We start from the raw sequence: 16,211 nt of genomic DNA on the forward strand, positions 1-16,211 counted from the left end.
TAATGTATGTACACAGTGACTGCACCAGCAGAATAGTGAGTGCAGCTCTGAAGTATAATACAAGAGGTAACTCAGGATCAGTAATGTGATATATGTACAGTGACTGCACCAGCAGAATAGTGAGTGCAGCTCTGGAGTATAAGACAGGATCAATAATGTAATGTATGTACACAGTGACTGCACCAGCAGAATAGTGAGTGCAGCTCTGGAGTATAATACAGGAGGTAACTCAGGATCAGTAATGTATATACACAGTGACTGCACCAGCAGAATAGTGAGTGCAGCTCTGGAGTATAAGACAGGATCAATAATGTAATGTATGTACACAGTGACTGCACCAGCAGAATAGTGAGTGCAGCTCTGGAGTATAATACAGGAGGTAACTCAGGATCAGTAATGTATGCACACAGTGACTCCACCAGCAGAATAGTGAGTGCAGCTCTGGAGTATAATACAGGAGGTAACTCAGGATCAGTCATGTAATGTATGTACACAGTGACTGCACCAGCAGAATAGTGAGTGCAGCTCTGGAGTATAATACAGGAGGTAACTCAGGATCAGTAATGTATGTACACAGTGACTGCACCAGCAGAATAGTGAGTGCAGCTCTGGAGTATAATACAGGAGGTAACTCAGGATCAGTCATGTAATGTATGTACACAGTGACTGCACCAGCAGAATAGTGAGTGCAGCTCTGGAGTATAATACAGGAGGTAACTCAGGATCAGTCATGTAATGTATGTACACAGTGACTGCACCAGCAGAATAGTGAGTGCAGCTCTGGAGTATAATACAGGAGGTAACTCAGGATCAGTCATGTATGTACACAGTGACTGCACCAGCAGAATAGTGAGTGCAGCTCTGGAGTATAATACAGGAGGTAACTCAGGATCAGTAATGTAATGTATGTACACAGTGACTGCACCAGCAGAATAGTGAGTGCAGCTCTGGAGTATAATACAGGAAGTAACTCAGGATCAGTAATGTAATGTACACAGTGACTGCACCAGGAGAATAGTGAGTGCAGCTCTGGAGTATAATACAGGAGGTAACTCAGGACCAGTAATGTAATGTATGTACACAGTGACTGCACCAGCAGAATAGTGAGTGCAGCTCTGGAGTATAATACAGGAGGTAACTCAGGACCAGTAATGTAATGTATGTACACAGTGACTGCACCAGCAGAATAGTGAGTGCAGCTCTGGAGTATAATACTGGAGGTAACTCAGGATCAGTCATGTAATGTATGTACACAGTGACTGCACCAGCAGAATAGTGAGTGCAGCTCTGGAGTATAATACAGGAGGTAACTCAGGATCAGTCATGTAATGTATGTACACAGTGACTGCACCAGCAGAATAGTGAGTGCAGCTCTGGAGTATAATACAGGAGGTAACTCAGGATCAGTAATGTATTGTATGTACACAGTGACTGCACCAGCAGAACAGTGAGTGCATCTCTGGAGTATAATACAGGAGGTAACTCAGGATCAGTAATGTAATGTATGTACACAGTGACTGCACCAGCAGAACAGTGAGTGCAGCTCTGGAGTATAATACAGGAGGTAACTCAGGACCAGTAATGTAATGTATGTACACAGTGACTGCACCAGCAGAATAGTGAGTGCAGCTCTGGGGTATAATACAGGATGCATGTAGCTCTTGGTGTTTGTGTATATGTGGTTGCTTTCTTCGTGCTGACACGTTGTTACAGGCTTCTCCTCTGCTCGCAGTGTCTGATGTATGTGCAGCTGCCTTTCATGGAGGATCTGCGTCAGTATCTCTTCTCATCTCTCAGCAATAATAAGGTCCAGCCCACAGGTAGTGTTGTGCTGCGGTTTTTACCTCCAGGTCTCTCTAACATGTTTAGTTTGTTGTGTTCATTTTCCTGCCACCACTAAACACTAATTCTGTCGCAGACGCTCAGCTCTCCGCCGTGGACTCACTGATTGACAACATGAGTTTGGTTCAGGAAGATGATGAAGAGATTGAAGATTTATTCAAACCAAGCAAAATCCCAAATCCCCAGTTCCAAAGATTATTCCAGGTAAAATCTACTCCCCTCCATAGATTAAAAAAAAATCACAAAGAAAAACAAAATTGAGAATATTGAGTTGTCGACCTGTTCATTCCAAGCTTTCTGCTTCAGTTACAGAAGAGCGCTCCCAACAAATAGATTTATACATCCACCACTAGAGGGAGCTCACTACATACAGATTTATACAGTCACCACTAGGGGGAGCTCACTACATACAGATTTATACAGCCACCACTAGAGGGAGCTCACTACATACAGATTTATACAGTCACCACTAGGGGGAGCTCACTACATACAGGTTTATACAACCACCACTAGGGGGAGCTCACTACATACAGATTTATACAGTCACCACTAGGGGAGCTCACTACATACAGGTTTATACAACCACCACTAGGGGGAGCTCACTACATACAGATTTATACAGTCACCACTAGAGGGACCTCACTACATACAGATTTATACAGTCAACACTAGAGGGAGCTCACTACATACAGAATTATACAGCTACCACTAGAGGGAGTGCACTACATACAGATTTATACAGCCACCACTAGAGGGAGCTCACTACATACAGATTTATACAGCTACCACTAGAGGGAGTGCACTACATACAGATTTATACAACCACCACTAGAGGGAGCTCACTACATACAGATTTATACAGTCACCACTAGAGGGAGCTCACTACATACAGATTTATTCAGCCACCACTAGAGGGAGCTCACTACATACAGATTTATACAGTCACCACTAGAGGGAGCTCACTACATACAGATTTATACAGCCACCACTAGAGGGAGCTCACTACATACAGATTTATACAGCTACCACTAGAGGGAGTGCACTACATACAGATTTATACAACCACCACTAGAGGGAGCTCACTACATACAGATTTATACAGCCACCACTAGGGAGAGCTCACTACATACAGATTTATACAACCACCACTAGAGGGACCTCACTACATACAGATTTATACAGCCACCACTAGAGGGAGCTCACTACATACAGATTTATACAGCCACCACTAGAGGAAGCTCACTACATACAGATTTATACAGCCACCACTAGAGGGAGCTCACTACATACAGATTTATACAGCCACCACTAGAGGGACCTCACTACATACAGATTTATACAGCCACCACTAGAGGGAGCTCACTACATACAGATTTATACAACCACCACTAGAGGGACCTCACTACATACAGATTTATACAGTCACTACTAGAGGGAGCTCACTACATACAGATTTATACAGCCACCACTAGAGGGAGCTCACTACATACAGATTTATATTACCACCACTAGAGGGAGCTCACTACATACAGATTTATACAGCCACCACTAGAGGGAGCTCACTACATACAGATTATACAGCCACCACTAGAGGGAGCTCACTACATACAGATTTATACATCCACCACTAGAGGGAGCTCACTACATACAGATTTATATTACCACCACTAGAGGGAGCTCACTACATACAGATTTATATTACCACCACTAGAGGGAGCTCACTACATACAGATTTATATTACCACCACTAGAGTGAGCTCACTACATACAGATTTATACAGTCACCACTAGGGGGACCTCACTACATACAGATTTATACAGCCACCACTAGAGGGAGCTCACTACATACAGATTTATACAGCCACCACTAGAGGGACCTCACTACATACAGATTTATACAGCCACCACTAGAGGGAGCTCACTACATACAGATATATACAGCCTCCACTAGAGGGAGCTCAGTACATACAGATTTATACAGCCACCACTAGAGGAACCTCACTACATACAGATTTATACAGCCACCACTAGAGGGAGCTCACTACATACAGATTTATACAGCCACCACTAGAGGGAGCTCACTACATACAGATTTATACAGCCACCACTAGAGGGAGCTCACTACATACAGATTTATACAGCCACCACTAGAGGGAGCTCACTACATACAGATTTATACAGCCATCGCTAGAGGGAGCTCACTACATACAGATTTATACAGTCACCACTAGAGGGAGCTCACTTCATACAGATTTATACAGCCACCACTAGAGGGAGCTCACTACATACAGATTTATACAGCCACCACTAGAGGGAGCTCACTACATACAGATTTATACAGCCCACCACTAGAGGGAGCTCACTACATACAGATTTATACAGCCATCGCTAGAGGGAGCTCACTACATACAGATTTATACAGCCACCTCTAGAGGGAGCTCACTACATACAGATTTATACAGCCACCACTAGAAGGAGCTCACTACATACAGATTTATACAGCCTCCACTAGAGGGAGCTCACTACATACAGATAGATAGGGACTCTAGATTGTGAGCCCCAATGGGGACAGTGTTGCCAATGTATGTAAAGTGCTATGGAATTAATAGCGCTATATAAATGAATAAAATTATTATTATTATTATTATTTATACATCCTCCATTAGAGGGAGCTCACTACATACAGATTTATACATCCTCCATTAGAGGGAGCTTACTACATACAGATTTATACATCCACCACTAGGGGGAGCTCACTACATACAGATTTATACATCCTCCACTAGAGGGAGCTCACTACATGCAGATTTATACAGCCAACACTAGAGGGAGCTCACTACATGCAGATTTATACAGCCACCACTAGAGGGAGCTCACTACATACAGATTTATACAGCCACCACTAGAGGGTGCTCACTACATACAGATTTACATAGTCACCAATAGAGGGAGCTCACTACATACAGATTTATACAGCCACCACTAGAGGGAGCTCACTACATGCAGATTTATACAGCCACCACTAGAGGGAGCTCACTACATACAGATTTATGCAGCCAACACTAGAGGGAGCTCACTACATACAGATTTACATAGTCACCAATAGAGTGAGCGCACTACATACAGATTTATACAACCACCACTAGGGGGAGCTCACTAAATATAAATTTACATAGCCACCACTAGGGGACCTCACTACATACAGATTTATACAGCCACCACTAGAGGGAGCTCACTACATACAGATTTATACAGTCACCACTAGAGGGAGCTCACTACATACAGATTTATACAGCCAACACTAGAGGGAGCGCACTACATACAGATTTATACAACCACCACTAGAGGGAGCTCACTACATACAGATTTATACAGCCACCACTAGAGTGAGCTCACTACATACAGATTTATACAACCACCACTAGGGGAGCTCACTACATATAGATTTATACAGCCTCCACTAGAGGGAGCTCACTACATACAGATTTATACAGCCAACACTAGAGGGAGCTCACTACATACAGATTTATACAGCCACCACTAGAAGGAGCTCACTACATACAGGTTTATATAGCCACCACTAGAGGGAGCTCACTGCATACAGATTATACAGCCACCAGTAGAGGGAGCTCACTACATACAGATTTATACAGCCACCACTAGAGGGAGCTCACTACATACAGATTTATACAGCCACCACTAGAGGGAGCTCACTTCATACAGATTTATACATCCACCACTAGAGGGAGCTCACTACATACAGATTTATACAGCCACCACTAGAGGAGCTCACTACATACAGATTTATACATCCACCACTAGGGGAGCTCACTACATACAGATTTATACAGCCTCCACTAGAGGGAGCTCACTACATGCAGATTTATACAGCCAACACTAGAGGGAGCTCACTACATACAGATTTATACAGCCACCACTAGAAGGAGCTCACTACATACAGGTTTATATAGCCACCACTAGAGGGAGCTCACTGCATACAGATTATACAGCCACCAGTAGAGGGAGCTCACTACATACAGATTTATACAGCCACCACTAGAGGGAGCTCAACTACATACAGATTTATACAGCCACCACTAGAGGGAGCTCACTTCATACAGATTTATACATCCACCACTAGAGGGAGATCACTACATACAGATTTATACATCCACCACTAGGGGAGCTCACTACATACAGATTTATACAGCCTCACTAGAGGGAGCGCACTACATACAGATTTATACAGCCACCACTAGAGGGAGCGCACTACATACAGATTTATACAGACACCACTAGAGGGAGCTCACTACATACAGATTTATACAGCCTCCACTAGAGGGAGCTCACTACATACAGATTTATACAGCCTCCACTAGAGGGAGCTCACTACATACAGATTTATACAGTCACCACTAGAGGGAGCTCACTACATACAGATTTATACAGCCACCACTAGAGGGAGCTCACTACATACAGATTTATACAGCCACCACTAGAGGGAGCTCACTACATACAGATTATACATCCACCACTAGAGGGAGCTCACTACATACAGATTTATACAGCCACCACTAGAGGAGCTCACTACATACAGATTTATACATCCACCACTAGGGGAGCTCACTACATACAGATTATACAGCCTCCACTAGAGGGAGCTCACTACATACAGATTTATATTACCACCACTAGAGGGAGCTCACTACATACAGATTTATACAGCCTCCACTAGAGGGAGCTCACTACATACAGATTTATATTACCACCACTAGAGGGAGCTCACTACATACAGATTTATACATCCACCACTAGGGGGAGCTCACTACATACAGATTTATACAGCCACCACTAGAGGAAGATCACTACATACAGATTTATACAGCCACCACTAGAGGGAGCGCACTACATACAGATTTATACAGACACCACTAGAGGGAGCTCACTACATACAGATTTATACAGCCTCCACTAGAGGGAGCTCACTACATACAGATTTATACAGCCTCCACTAGAGGGAGCTCACTACATACAGATTTATACAGTCACCACTAGAGGGAGCTCACTACATACAGATTTATACAGCCACCACTAGAGGGAGCTCACTACATACAGATTATACAGCCACCACTAGAGGGAGCTCACTACATACAGATTTATACAGTCACCACTAGAGGGAGCTCACTACATACAGATTTATACAGCCTCCACTAGAGGGAGCTCACTACATACAGATTTATACAGTCACCACTAGAGGAGCTCACTACATACAGATTTATACAGCCACCACTAGAGGGAGCTCACTACATACAGATTTATACAGCCACCACTAGAGGGAGCTCACTACATACAGATTTATACAGCCTCCACTAGAGGGAGCTCACTACATACAGATTTATACAGCCACCACTAGGGGGAGCTCACTACATACACATGTATACAGCCACCACTAGAGGGAGCTCACTACATACAGATATATACAGCCCACCACTAGAGGGAGCTCACTACATACAGATTTATACAGCCACCACTAGAAGGAGCTCACTACATACAGATTTATACAGTCACCACTAGAGGGAGATCACTACTACAGATTTATACAGCCACCACTAGAGGGTCGCTCACTACATACAGATTTATACAGCCACCACTAGAAGGATAGATACGATCTCAGTAACCCCAGGTATCTATGTGTAGTTCGCATGATCATGGCTGCAGGCGCCTATCTTTGTCCTCCTTTCTTATGACAGTGCCTACAGCACAAGGCCTTGCACCCTGATGACCCCCTCCCGGACATCGAGCAGCACCTCCTGGACATGCTGCAGACCCCGGCAGAGGTGAAGGCGCAGTGTCAGGCTGCGCTGGAGAAGGTGAAGAGCTGCTTCCCGCTGCAGGAGTCCAGCAAGATGAAGGAGCAGGTTACAGCCCAACAAGTCTTCCCAGACAAGTACGTCCCGCACCCCTCATGTGCCAGGGATTCACGTCCCATCATGTGTCTCCACTGGGAAATGTTATCGGAGCTTCTGTGCAGAAATGGGCACACACGGTGCCCGGAGTCCTCTGCTGGGTGACGCTGCGCTGCGTGCAAGAGGCCAGATTACAGGATTCATTTATTTATTCTGCTATTTAAAAGGAGTTGTACAACTTTTTTTTTTTTATTACTTTAGACAGCCATTAGGATGTAAAAAAAAAAAAAAAGACTGTAAGCTAAAATCAAATCATCCCAGCAATCTGCTCAGACGCCAGACCGCAAGCAATGACATCACCACCACCAGTCACCTGACTGCTCCTGTCATTGATTGTCTGCAGCTTTAGGAGTCTGGGGGTCTAGAGCTGGGATGAGCGCAGCTTCAGGAGTCTTGGGGTCCGGAGCCGGGATGAGCGCAGCTTCAGGAGTCTGGGGGTCCGGAGCCGGGATGAGCGCAGCTTCAGGAGTCTGGGGGTCCGGAGCTGGGATGAGGGCAGCATCAGGAGTCTGGGGGTCTAGAGCTGGGATGAGGGCAGCTTCAGGAGTCTGGTGGTCCAGAGCTGGGATGAGGGCAGCATCAGGAGTCTGGGGGTCTAGAGCTGGGATGAGGGCAGCTTCAGGAGTCTGGGGGTCCAGAGCTGGGATGAGCGCAGCATCAGGAGTCTGGGGGTCTAGAGCTGGAATGAGGGCAGCTTCAGGAGTCTGGTGGTCCAGAGCTGGGATGAGCGCAGCTTCAGGAGTCTGGGGGTCTAGAGCTGGGATGAGCGCAGCTTCAGGAGTCTGGGGGTCCGGAGCCGGGATGAGGGCAGCTTCAGGAGTCTGGTGGTCCGGAGCTGGGATGAGCGCAGCATCAGGAGTCTGGGGGTCTAGAGCTGGGATGAGGGCAGCTTCAGGAGTCTGGTGGTCTGGAGCTGGGATGAGCGCAGCTTCAGGAGTCTGGTGGTCTGGAGCTGGGATGAGCGCAGCTTCAGGAGTCTGGTGGTCCGGAGCTGGGATGAGGGCAGCTTCAGGAGTCTGGGGGTCCGGAGCTGGGATGAGCGCAGCTTCAGGAGACTGGTGGTCCGGAGCTGGGATGAGCGCAGCTTCAGGAGACTGGTGGTCCGGAGCTGGGATGAGGGCAGCTTCAGGAGTCTGGGGGTCCGGAGCCGGGATGAGCGTAGCTTCAGGAGTCTGGTGGTCCGGAGCTGGGATGAGCGCAGCATCAGGAGTCTGGGGGTCTAGAGCTGGGATGAGGGCAGCTTCAGGAGACTGGGGGTCCAGAGCTGGGATGAGCGCAGCTTCAGGAGACTGGTGGTCCGGAGCTGGGATGAGCGCAGCTTCAGGAGTGTGGTGGTCCGGAGCTGGGATGAGTGCAGCTTCAGGAGTCTGGTGGTCCGGAGCTGGGATGAGGGCAGCTTCAGGAGTCTGGGGGTCCGGAGCTGGGATGAGCGCAGCTTCAGGAGACTGGTGGTCCGGAGCTGGGATGAGGGCAGCTTCAGGAGTCTGGGGGTCCGGAGCCGGGATGAGCGCAGCTTCAGGAGTCTGGTGGTCCGGAGCTGGGATGAGCGCAGCATCAGGAGTCTGGGGGTCTAGAGCTGGGATGAGGGCAGCTTCAGGAGTCTGGGGGTCCGGAGCTGGGATGAGCGCAGCTTCAGGAGAATGGTGGTCCGGAGCTGGGATGAGGGCAGCTTCAGGAGACTGGTGGTCCGGTGCTGGGATGAGCGCAGCTTTAGGAGACTGGTGGTCCGGAGCTGGGAGGAGCGCAGCTTCAGGAGTCTGGTGGTCCGGAGCTGGGATGAGCGCAGCTTCAGGAGTCTGGGGGTCCGGAGCTGGGATGAGCGCAGCTTCAGGAGTCTGGGGGTTCGGAGCTGGGATGAGGGCAGCTTCAGGAGTCTGGGGGTCCGGAGCTGGGATGAGGGCAGCTTCAGGAGTCTGGGGTTCCGGAGCTGGGATGAGCGCAGCTTCAGGAGTCTGGGGGTCCGGAGCTGGGATGAGCGCAGCTTCAGGAGTCTGGGGGTCCGGAGCTGGGATGAGCGCAGCTTCAGGAGTCTGGTGGTCTGGAGCTGGTATGAGGGCAGCTTCAGGAGTCTGGGGGTCCGGAGCTGGGATGAGCGCAGCTTCAGGAGTCTGGGGGTCCGGAGCTGGGATGAGCGCAGCTTCATGAGACTGGTGGTCCGGAGCTGGGATGAGCGCAGCTTCAGGAGACTGGGGGTCCAGAGCTGGGATGAGCGCAGCTTCAGGAGTCTGGTGGTCCGGAGCTGGGATGAGCGCAGCATCAGGAGTCTGGTGGTCCGGAGCTGGGATGAGCGCAGCTTCATGAGACTGGTGGTCCGGAGCTGGGATGAGCGCAGCTCCAGGAGTCTGGTGGTCTGGAGCTGGGATGAGCGCAGCTTCTTTTTTCCTTTTATCTAATGGCCTCCCCGATCTGAAGCTGTAAATCCCCCCTCCATCCCCGTGGTGCCCCCTGACATCCGTGTGCCCCAGTGTCGCTGTGATGGCTGCTCCAGGTCTGCCAGGGGGGGACAAAAAAGGAAAGAAAGTCTTTCCCCCCTAAACAGAAAAATCTGAACGTAATAGATTTTGCCAATGGAAATAATTTTTTACATTTACCAAAAAATAAATATGGGAATTTTTGCCTGCGCAGCGTATTCACCTATTAAACAGCGGTCACTTTTTACTACATCCTAAAATGTAACTTTTTATTTTCTTCTTTTTTTTGGGAGAAAAAATAATAAAATAACAATTCCTGACATCACAGGAGAACAGCGTGAAAACCTGCGCTCCGCGCTGCTGAAAACCTGCGCTCCGCGCTGCTGAAAACCTGCGCTCCGCGCTGCTGAAAACCTGCGCTCCGCGCTGCTGACAACCTGCGCTCCGAGCTGCTGAAAACCTGCGCTCCGAGCTGCTGAAAACCTGCGCTCCGAGCTGCTGAAAACCTGCGCTCCGCGCTGCTGAAAACCTGCGCTCCGCGCTGCTGAAAACCTGCGCTCAGCTCTGCTCCCGGACTGTGGGGGTCCAGATACCGAATGAAGTGTCCACTGCGTCCTGTGCAGACCCCATACATAAAAGGTGCAAACCTCCTAAATTATAGGTGGAATGAACACTCATCCCTGGGGCAGTCGCGTGCCGCCCGCTGCTGCCCTTATGATTGGGGTTAGTGGGCGCTCGATATTTCATGACTCCGATACTGCAGATTTATTCAATGTAGCTGAGCTCCATGAGGACGTTGGCGGCGGCTGCCCCCGGGGCGGATAATTAGCCATTATTTGGGTGAATGTCACCAGCCAGTGACCGGCGTCTGGCGCTCGTGTTCCCGGCTGCTGCGCTCCTCTGTCTCTTTTCTGAATCTCGGTGACGTCTGTGTCTCCCAGATGAAAAGCCTCAGTAATAAGTGGGCGAGAGGCGTCCCAGCGGCTCAGGGGTTAACGCCGCGCTGCCGCTCAGGCCGGGCCCGGCCATTACGCTGCAGGCCGGATTCTTCATTTGTAGCTTTCCACTGTTTGATTACAGCCCCAGGTCCTGACGAGCCTTGTGATTAGCTGATTGCAGATTATTGATTTCTGCTCCGGAGCAAAATAAGGGAACCTTGTCCCTGTCTGATCTGTGCTGTGAGCGCAACCCCCACCCCCTCCAGACGGGGGCAGCGCCGCAAGACACTGACGGACCTCACAATATTGTGCACCAAGTGGCAGCAACGTCCAAGAAGCCTAATGATAAACCGCAGGAGGGAAGAAATAACACCGCACAAGTGACACTACCGCCAAAACCACAAAGAGCAGCACCTGGACCCCCCGGGGGAGCGAGGCGTGTGATAATGATATTGTGTACATAGGAAGAGAGCAGCCAAAGGGAAAGCTGCCCTCAGGAAGCAGTATTATAGTAGTTATATTCTTGTACATAGGGGCAGTTTTATAGTAGTTATAATCTTGTACATAGGAGCAGTATCATAGTAGTTATATTCTTGTACATAGGGGGCAGTATTATAGTAGATATATTCTTGTATATAGGAGCAGTATTATAGTAGTTATATTCTTGTATATAGGAGCAGTATTATAGTAGTTATATTCTTGTACATAGGGGGCAGTATTATAGTAGTTATATTCTTGTACATAGGAGCAGCATTATAGTAGTTATATTATTGTACATAGGGGGCAGTATTATAGTAGTTATATTCTTGTACATAGGAGCAGCATTATAGTAGTTATATTCTTGTACATAGGGGTAGTGTTTTAGTAGTTATATTCCTTTACTTAGGAGCAGTATTATAGTAGTTATATTCTTGTACATAGGGGCAGTATTATAGTAGTTATATTCCTTTACTTAGGAGCAGTATTATAGTAGTTATATTCTTGTATATAGGAGGCAGTATTATAGTAGTTATATTCCTTTACTTAGGAGCAGTATTATAGTAGTTATATTCTTGTACATAGGGGCAGTATTATAGTAGTTATATTCCTTTACTTAGGAGCAGTATTATAGTAGTTATATTCTTGTATATAGGAGGCAGTATTATAGTAGTTATATTCCTTTACTTAGGAGCAGTATTATAGTAGTTATATTCTTGTACATAGGGGCAGTATTATAGTAGTTATATTCTTGTACATAGGAGCAGTATTATAGTAGTTATATTCTTGTATATAGGGGGCAGTATTATAGTAGTTATATTCTTGTCAGCAGGTTCATCCATAGTCAGTCTCATGTGTACGCAGCATTTTGGGCGTCTGTTTTTCAGAATCGATCTTTGCACTATTACTGTGATTTTTTTTTTTTATTTTTTTTATTATTATTATTATTATTATTATTATTATTATTATGATGATTATTATTTATTTTTTGCAGTAACCAGGAGCCTGAGAGCAAGAAAATGAAGACCAGTGATGATGATTTCAGTCTTTCTCAGGTGGCGGATGCCAGTGTCACATCTGTAAGCTCCAGCATTTGCACTATATTTGTGGATCTTCCCTCCAGGCCTGGGTTCTGCAGATTCCGGGGGTCGCTCCTCTGTGAGCTTCATGCAGCAGCACAAACGCCATTTCCTTGTATCTGCAGGCATTAAGGGTTGTCGGTGACAGCGGGCGGTCGTGTGCGATTTGTATGGCCACACTCTGAAAACGTCGTCTGTATCAATATAAGTGGATTTGGAGGGGCTGAGCACTTCTAGCACATGACCATCTGTATGAAAATCGCTTACATGTGGACACAAGACCCCCGCTTTCACCAGCAACACCGGAGCATCCCATAGATGAGCTGCAGACTTGTTTCAGAAAACCGGACAATCCCTTTAATTGTATCTGAGTCTAGGACAGAAAAAAAAGTTGTGCGGCCGAAGACTGGCCCAATGTAGTGATATTGTAGTCACTCCGGGTAGACTCCACCCAAAAAGAGGAGGGGGCAGGGAGGCTCCGCCCAGGAAGAGAGGAGAGGGGGCTCCGCCCGGGAGGAGAGGAGAAGGGGGCTCCGCCCGGGAGGAGAGGAGAAGGGGGCTCCGCCCGGGAGGAGAGGAGAGGGGCCTCCGCCCGGGAGGAGAGGGGCCTCCGCCCGGGAAGAGAGGAGAAGGGGGCTCCGCCCGGGAAAAGAGGAGAGGGGCCTCCGCCCGGGAAGAGAGGAGAAGGGGCCTCCGCCCGGGAAGAGAGGAGAAGGGGCCTCCGCCCGGTAAGAGAGGAGAAGGGGCCTCCGCCCGGTAAGAGAGGAGAAGGGGCCTCCGCCCGGGAAGAGAGGAGAAGGGGCCTCCGCCCGGGAAGAGAGGAAAAGGGGCCTCCGCCCGGGAAGCGAGGAGAAGGGGCCTCCGCCCGGGAAGCGAGGAGAAGGGGCCTCCGCCCGGGGAAGAGAGGAGAAGGGGCCTCCGCCCGGTAAGAGAGGAGAAGGGGCCTCCGCCCGGTAAGAGAGGAGAAGGGGCCTCCGCCCGGGAAGAGAGGAAAAGGGGCCTCCGCCCGGGAAGCGAGGAGAAGGGGCCTCCGCCCGGGAAGCGAGGAGAAGGGGCCTCCGCCCGGGAAGAGAGGAGAAGGGGCCTCCGCCCGGGGAAGAGAGGAGAAGGGGCCTCCGCCCGGGGAAGAGAGGAGAAGGGGCCTCCGCCCGGGGAAGAGAGGAGAAGGGGCCTCCGCCCGGGAAGAGAGGAGAAGGGGCCTCCGCCCGGGAAGAGAGGAGAGGGCAGAGTCTCAGCCCATCCTGACCTTGACCTGGACTGATCTGTGTAATATTCAGCTGTGTTAGGTCTGAACGTATTTTCTGCCTTTAGACACGTGTTAATTCACTGGCAGCAAGCAGTGGTCTAGCAAATGTTCAGGAACTGAGTCCATGTTTTCGCGGGTCCACACTGTGCCTGGTTCTAGTGATCTCCTCCACATACGGCTGATGGGTTTGGTACAATGTATCGGTGTAATTAGGAGCTGTCAATGACACTGAAACTGGAATAACACCTAAGAATGTTATACTTGTACCCGCGAGACACGGTGAGATCAGACTGTGCGGGGTCCGGGGGTGGAGGCGCGCGGAGCGGCACTTTCTGCCAGACTCCTGCACAGTGACCCTGAGATACGGGGGGTAGATACAGGGGGGTAGATACGGGGGGTAGATACAGGGGGTATCCAGCAGCCGGATGCTCGGACCAGGGTCGAGTCCATTCTTTGTGCAGATGTTGTGACGATGCTGAGAAGGATGAGACAGTGTAATTCTGCAGCTTCAGAGCAGACCTCACCCTGCGCCCCACCGTGCTGGATAGTCTTATTGTTGTTGCAGATATATAATGTGTGTATATATGTATATACTGTACTGAGGCCGGCGTCATCACCCTGTGACATTATTTCAGGTGGGAAGTGTGAACCCTGCGAGTGACTTCCGTGTGCTGGTCAGACAGAAGAACGCAAACTTCCAGGATTGTGAGTTCAAAGATATTTCTGATTGTGATTTCTAAGATTATTAAATGTTCCCCGACCCCAAACTAAGAACTATATCATCTATCTTACATCTATTAATTTCAGGTTATATCCTGTATTCTACTCCAGAGCTGCACTCCCTATTCTGCTGGTGCAGTCACTATGTACATACATTACTGATCCTGAGTTACCTCCTGTATTATACTCCAGAGCTGCACTCACTATTCTGCTGGTGCAGTCACTGTGTACATACATTACATTACTGATCCTGAGTTACCTCCTGTATTATACTCCAGAGCTGCACTCACTATTCTGCTGGTGCAGTCATTGTATATACATTACTGATCCTGAGTTACCTCCTGTATTATACTCCAGAGCTGCACTCACTATTCTGCTGGTGCAGTCATTGTATATACATTACTGATCCTGAGTTACCTCCTGTATTATACTCCAGAGCTGCACTCACTATTCTGCTGGTGCAGTCACTGTGTACATACATTACATTACTGATCCTGAGTTACCTCCTGTATTATTCTCCAGAGCTGCACTCACTATTCTGCTGGTGCAGTCACTGTGTACATACATTACATTACTGATCCTGAGTTACCTCCTGTATTATATTCCAGAGCTGCACTCACTATTCTGCTGGTGCAGTCACTGTGTACATACATTACATTACTGATCCTGAGTTACCTCCTGTATTATCCTCCAGAGCTGCACTCACTATTCTGCTGGTGCAGTCACTGTGTACATACATTACATTACTGATCCTGAGTTACCTCCTGTATTATACTCCAGAGCTGCACTCACTATTCTGCTGGTGCAGTCACTGTGTACATACATTACATTACTGATCCTGAGTTACCTCGTGTATTATACTCCAGAGCTGCGCTCACTATTCTGCTGGAATTTGGAGCTGTCCTCTTCTCTTGTGCCCCCGGATTGTGTAGTTTGTTGTTATTTTGGCTGACACTCATTTTCCGCTCTGCGTACTACCGCCCCCAGCATTTCTCCTCTGTATTACTTTCCCTTTAGTGAGTAAACAGCTGGTGAATCGGATCTACGAGTTCCTGGACATTAAGCAGTCGCAGTATTACATGAAGAGCATGAGCTGCATTACGTGTTTTCGGGAGGAAGCAGTACGGGTAGGCGTTATTCTCTGTTATCAGCTCTTTCCTGGCAGTGATATACATGTGCTCATTCTGTGTGTCTTGTACCCCGCAGACGTCCCACGCCCGAGACTTCAATGAATTTCTTCAGTTTTTGAAAGAGAGGACGGCGAGCCGCGTGTTAAAGGATTTCTGGGAAATCGTGGTGCAAGGTGCGTTGGGGTCCGCAGCGGGCCGGACCCCGGATGTGGGCGTGGATCTGCGTCGGAGCATTAATGGCTGCGATCGTCCCCTTATCTGTGCTCAGTTCTCACCATTTTCACACCTCTTCTGGGCCTGACCCCGCAGTGATACATTGTATCATCGTCCGGCCGTTGTGATACTTTGTATCAATCCCTCAGTGCTGAGAACTATTAGATCTGACCACGAAAGTTCATATTC

The 16,211-nt window shown here is 48.4% G+C and overlaps 1 protein-coding gene across 1 annotated transcript in view; it reads left to right on the plus strand.

The window, feature by feature from the left end:
• The window catches only part of XRCC5 (X-ray repair cross complementing 5), a 43,443-nt gene that overhangs the window by 13,094 nt on the left and 14,138 nt on the right, over positions 1-16,211 (plus strand). The window contains exons 12-18 of the mRNA XM_075318766.1: positions 1,733-1,820; positions 1,919-2,046; positions 7,593-7,789; positions 12,629-12,713; positions 14,595-14,664; positions 15,697-15,806; positions 15,886-15,982. Coding sequence (XP_075174881.1) covers positions 1,733-1,820; positions 1,919-2,046; positions 7,593-7,789; positions 12,629-12,713; positions 14,595-14,664; positions 15,697-15,806; positions 15,886-15,982 — 775 coding nt within the window. The remainder of the gene's footprint in view (positions 1-1,732; positions 1,821-1,918; positions 2,047-7,592; positions 7,790-12,628; positions 12,714-14,594; positions 14,665-15,696; positions 15,807-15,885; positions 15,983-16,211) is intronic.

Source organism: Anomaloglossus baeobatrachus, chromosome 7 (assembly GCF_048569485.1).
Source record: "Anomaloglossus baeobatrachus isolate aAnoBae1 chromosome 7, aAnoBae1.hap1, whole genome shotgun sequence".
Lineage (NCBI taxonomy): Eukaryota > Metazoa > Chordata > Amphibia > Anura > Aromobatidae > Anomaloglossus > Anomaloglossus baeobatrachus.